General features: G+C 59.6%; 1 protein-coding gene across 1 annotated transcript; it reads right to left on the bottom strand.

Annotated features, from left to right (window-relative positions):
• Window positions 1-2,966: 2,966 nt before the first annotated feature.
• LOC125520161 (protein OCTOPUS) lies at window positions 2,967-5,418 on the bottom strand. Its single transcript, XM_048685003.2, has one exon. It carries the CDS (start codon window positions 5,124-5,126, stop codon window positions 3,192-3,194), a length of 1,935 nt encoding a protein of 644 aa, XP_048540960.1. The 5' UTR covers window positions 5,127-5,418; the 3' UTR covers window positions 2,967-3,191.
• Window positions 5,419-5,742: the final 324 nt, after the last annotated feature.

Below are 5,742 nucleotides of genomic sequence, written 5' to 3'. Positions count from 1 at the left end.
AGCCGTGGAGGAGGTTGGGGAGGGCGAAAAGCCACGGCCGAGGGGGGAGGCCAACTACAAGAAGGAGGACAAGCGGGATGCCGCGTCGATCGCCGGCCGCTGACAAGTGCGCCCGCATGAACTGTGTGGTGGTTTTTTTTTTGAAGACTGGCATTGTATGCCGGCCGCTAACATGGTGCCGGCATGAACTTTGGGCGACGGTATGGGCGCTCGCATGATTTATTGCCGCGGACCTTTCAAGGACATGAAATGGGTTGAGGGCGTTGGACGCACCACCGATTAAAAAAAATAAGGTGGACGTCAAGCGGACGGCCGATTTAAACAGACAAAAAACAAATAAGATTATCGTTCGCGTTGGAGTTGCTCTAACTAATGTATAGCATGCATGCATCGATCGAAAGAAGAGTCAAACTATTTCATGCATTGCCGGGGAGGTAACATGCATGCATGCTGGATGCTAGTTGTAGCAATGGACCAGGAGTGCAACGCCTAGGACTTTGGCGTTTGCACGTCCAGCAGCAACGCCAGCAGGTCTTCGGCGTTTTTTCTTGCCACGTGGCCGATTGCAACGCTGAATAGTATGGCGTTTCTACTTTGGACAATAACGCCACGAGGTTTGGCGTTTCAAAAAGAGTCAGATCGTGAAATAGTTTTTGGGAGAGGTTATTTTGTGCTGAAGATTTCTGACAAGATTAGAATAGTGATTTTGGCCGCAGGAAAGGGGCACTCTTTTAAGACAAGGCAAGCAAGCGTATGCCGTATGGGCCAACAACTTCGCGAGCCACGGTCAACTTGGGCCAGGGCAAGGTTGGCGAATTCAAATAGTTATTCAACTTGGTCCCCTTCAGCCGGTGTTTTGAAGCTGCCGACAGTGGATTTCGTGATAAGGAACGTACACCGGACGGAGCACCAGTACGTACTCTTTCTTTTTTGTGTGTGCGAATCACCAGCACGTACTCGTACACAGGAAGCGACGGCACGGCCTGCAAGCTGCAACCGGTGGTCGACAAGGTCATCAATGGCGTCGACGAACGAGCTCGAGTACAAGCCGCTGTTCGTATGGACAATGGACTGACGAGCTTGGCGGTACGTCACAGCAAAGTAATTTCAGGCACACGCAGTAATGCGATACAAATCTTGAGTACTCCGTATCTGAAGTTTCAGAAGAACACGTATACGCTGTCCCCCGGGGTGAAGGCAGTACCGTCGTCTGGCTGTTATTCCCGCTGCATATTACGGGTTTAACTGCAATCGTACCCAAAGCCAGTGTCTGCAGACGGGCGAGGTGATATGTTGCAAAAAATGGTAAAAAAAGCACAGTCCGGGCAGGGTAATGATGGGTTTCCTGTTGTTTCAGTGGCCAGAGCCCGAGTCGAACGTACAGCCCATGCAGAGCCTTGAGACCTATACATACAGCGTACGCTTGTAGCACATGATGCGTGTTTGGAGCGCAAGGCACAGACGTGGCATCCCTGATGGTCTACGAGGATGGATGGATGGTTCCATCCGGCATGAAATAGTAGTAGGAGGAGGAGGAGCTGAGCTGACACGATGACATGTTACTACATCAGATGAGACACGCCGGCTGGCTGCTGCAGCAGCACGGCCAGAACGAAACCAGACGACACGCTGCAAAGGAAGGAAGGAAGCAGCAGCGAGGCGTCGCTGAGCAGCAGACGGCGCGGGGTACGCTGGCGAGAAGAGAAGGGCGACGCCGCAGGCTCGCGTCATCATCATGCCACCACTAGCACTACTACTTGGCTTCGCGTGCTCGCCTTCACTGCGGGCTGCGGCTGGCAGCGCCATGAATGCGCGACTTAACAGCTGGATCAGTACAGGCCTGGCCTGCTGCTTCGGCAGCTCACGTACATTCGATGTGCTCGCCCATTCATTCCGGCGTGAGAGACAAGCTCCACATCACGTGGCCCGACGGCTCGCTCGCTCGAGAAAAAAGACTGGAGAAATGCTTTTTTTTAGCTTTGGAGAAATGCTAATTAACCAGCGTGTCAAGACTTTTTTTTGATTTCATAAACATATTTTGTGCAAACAATACTGTACATAACATCAGCTTGTCGGGAAGTAGCGAAATGCCATCACGCCGCGCAGCTGTGCCACACCCGCGCGCAAACCCCATTGAAGAACCAACCCCCTTGGCCTTGCGGTTCCTCGTGCACATGTCCGCGATCACGCCCGCGCCCAGGGCGATCCCAAGTCGATCCAGATCCGGCGCCCCGCTGATTATTATCACGACTAAACAAGTCGAGCCGGCGTCGGCCAAATCAGAATCCCGCGGCCCCCGATCGGCCCCGTGCGCGCGTGCGCGGCGTCCGAACCGACCGACTAGGATCGGCACGACACGAACCGTGGCCCGTGCGCGGCCAGCATGGCGCGCGGCGCGATGAATGCAGAGGCGGCAGCGGCGGCGCCACCGTACGTGCCGTGTCGCCTCGGGCTGGCAATACAATACGGCGTGCCGGGGCGCCCGCGGCACGGCTCGTGGCCGTGGGCGCGCGCCCGCCCGCCGATACGGGGGCAGACGGCGTGGGTGGCCCGGGCCGGGCCGGCACGGCGAGCCCCAGAGCGCGCCTAGGGACCGGCAGAGGAACGTGGGTGCGCGCCCTCTTTAACGGCTTACGAGGCGGCCGCCGCCGCCGCAACTGTCGATCGGTCAGGTGGCGGGCTGGCAGCCGGGGCCGCGGAGCCCAACGCGGCACGCACCTTCTCCCCCCGTGGCGTCACCACGGCACGCCGACGTGCTTCTGCTCGTTCATGTCAAAGCTACTATTCGACAGACACGGTCCCCCTCCCTCCCAGTCCCAGACTTTGACACCAAAGTGACAACATATGAACATCGGAATTTGTAAGCTTCCCACAGGTTCTTCTGTCCATCCATCCAAAAATCCGAGGTGAGCACTGGGCAGCTAGCTACCGACGACGGACAGAAGCAATAGCAGAAGAACAGCACGAGACAAACAAGTGATCACATGAGATAAACCTCGTCCCATTCCATCCAAACCCCAAACGACTGCACTACACAAGCATGTAATAAAAGGATTTATGACTATACCGTTGCCCTTAATCAGACCTTAATCATACTACCACTAAGCCTTAACCACTGCTGCAAAGAAACTACTCAGCCCGAATGCCGCCGAACTGCTGGTCAGGTCTCAGGTGAAGCGAGATGCCACGTCTCAGTACAGCCGGAGCATGCTCCTCGCGAACGACTGCGACCGCAGGTGCCGGCCGCCGTTGGCCGGCAGCCCGGTGGCGCCGCGCCGGCCGCTGGCGCTCCGCAGCGGGGTCAGGTAGAACCGCAGCATGCCGTTGTCCGCGTGCTGCCCCGGCGAGTACCGAGCGCTGCGGTTCCGCTCCAGCACGCACTGCTCTTCCTGTCGCCGCTTCACGCTGCCGTTGCCGTCCACGAAGCAGCGCCGCGAGCTGCCCAGGCCGGCGCTGTTGCTGCTGAAGGAGCTGCGCGCGCTGGCGTTGCTGTTGCACCTCTGCATCCCGGCGTTGCCGTACCCGCGGGCGCGCAGCTCCGGCCACGGCTCCGAGAACGCGCGGTCCGCGGCGTCGGACGGGCTGCTCCGCCGGCCCGTGGCCCGGCGGTGTATGAAGCCCCACAGGCTCCACGCCTTGCCGAGACGCCGTGGCTTCTTGGCGGGGCCCGGGAACGCGGCGTCCAGGGTCATGGGGAAGTCTTCGATGAGAGAGTTGGAGCTGAACCGTTGGTCGAGCAGGTCTTCGGCATGGTGGAAGTGGTAGAACTCCGAGCTGCCGATCAGCGGCGGCGCCGTGGCATTGGTGATGGCGGCCGCTGCGGGTGCTGGCTTTGCGTCGGGCGCTTCGAACGACCTTCTCAGCACGGAGCTTGACCGCTCCAGGCTCCGGCGCCTCCTGCTCGACGTATCCATGTAGTAGTCTCTCGTCTGCGCCGAGCCGCCAGGGGTGTTGGCGTCGCCGTCGGGCTCTGGCTGCGAGTCATCTTCCACAGGAATTTGGCCATCGGAGCGCTCCACCACGCCGGCAGGTGAGTCCTCCAGCGCGGACAGGATGGGCGGGAGCCGGGACAGCGGCGGAGGCGCTCGGCCAAGGCCAATGCCGGCGCCGGCGCCGAAGAGGTAGCCGTCCCAGGACGCGCGGGGCCCGTCCCAGGATAGGCCTACATCGTCGACGGACATGCGGCCAGCATCAAGGGAGAATCTTGGGTCCGTGTCGCACGAACGACGGCCTCCGGCGAACTCCGAGCCTGCTTCCCCACGAAGGCGGCTCCGCCGAAGGAACGAGGGCTTGGATGGCTTCTCCGACTGCGGCATTGCCGCGGCCGCTGCCTTGCTGCCGGCTGCCTCCTCCTTCTTGAGCTTCTGCTTGCGCCGCCACTTGTGCCACTTCTTACTGAAGACCGAGGCAGCGAGCCGGAAGCTCCCGGCGATCTCCTTCAGGTCCATGGGCGGCGGCTTCTTGGGCAGCGAAGATTCGAGATCTATGTGATCCTTCATGGCCTTGACCTCCCCGGTCCCATAAGCTTCGGTCTCCATCTCTCCCGAGGTGCCCACGACCAAGACGGGCTCCACCACCGGAGTTATCTCGTCGGAGCTCTCTGCCATGACGATCTCGTCCTCCAAGAAGATCTCCGGGACGCACGGTCGAGCCGGCGGCAACTGGTGGAACTCGGCGGGGAGCGCCGCGGCCGCGGCAGAGGAGGAGGCGGGGAACGCGCCGAAGGCCGTGCCGTCGCGGACGCGCTCGCGGTCGTCCTGGTGGAACAGCGCCCAGAGCGTGCTGCGCCCGCGCACGTCGCACGACCAGCGCTGCGGCTCGTCCGCGGCGAGCGCGTCGCCCCCGCGCCCGCCGCACGAGAAGGACTTGCAGCGGCGGAGGTCCGGCGGGGCGGCGCCGGAGCCCGACGGCGCCGCGGCGAAGGGCCTGGAGAAGAGGGAGCGGATGGCGGAGGTGGACTTGCGGCCCGGCGCGGCGGCGACGGCGGCGGAGGCCTCGAGGCCGGCGAGGCGCTCGCGGAGGCAGGCGGTGCAGAAGCCGGTGAAGGTCTCCTCCGGGTGCAGGTCGCAGCTCGTCGACACGGACTTGAGCGGCGGCGGCCGCGGCGGCTCCATCTGCAGCGTCATCGCGGCGGCTTCGTCACTCGTCGCGGCGCCAGCGCGCCATCACGTCTCTCGGGCGCGGTGGCACACTGCTCTGCTCTGGCGTCGCGCCGTACCAGTAGTAAGTGGAGTGGCGCAGGCTGGTGTGATGAGGGGGCGTGAGTGGACGGGCTCGAGGGCTGCTTCTGGTTTTAGAACGTAGTGCGAGGTAAAAGGATGAAAATGGACATAGACACGGAGATGAAAGTGAAAGGTGAATGGAAATCACGGGGGCCGTGACGGCCGTCGTCTCCTCTCTGCTTCGTTCAAGCTTTCTGTATCTTTCGAATGTGCTTTTTGCCTAATTTCCTGGGATCAAGCAGTAGATGTTCGAAGTTTTCTACTGCATCCGTTTCGGAATTAGTATAAGATAATTTAGATATTTCAAGTATGAATTATGTACGAACTAAAATAAATGAACAATCACGGTAAGACACATTCATATGCATCCGAATTAAAACAAAACTAGAATATCTGGTAATTATGACAGAGAAAGTATTATATAAACACAATGTTAAAGGCTGGTCGAGGCAGGGAGATTGAACACGCTCAAAATATTCTCAAATAAATAAGTAAGTGAAAAAAACAAACTATATGACCT

This window comes from Triticum urartu, chromosome 1A (genome assembly GCF_056163025.1).
Source record: "Triticum urartu cultivar PI428250 chromosome 1A, HENAU_Tu73, whole genome shotgun sequence".
Taxonomy (NCBI): Eukaryota; Viridiplantae; Streptophyta; class Magnoliopsida; order Poales; family Poaceae; genus Triticum; species Triticum urartu.
This window is presented reverse-complemented; position numbering and strand designations above follow the sequence as displayed.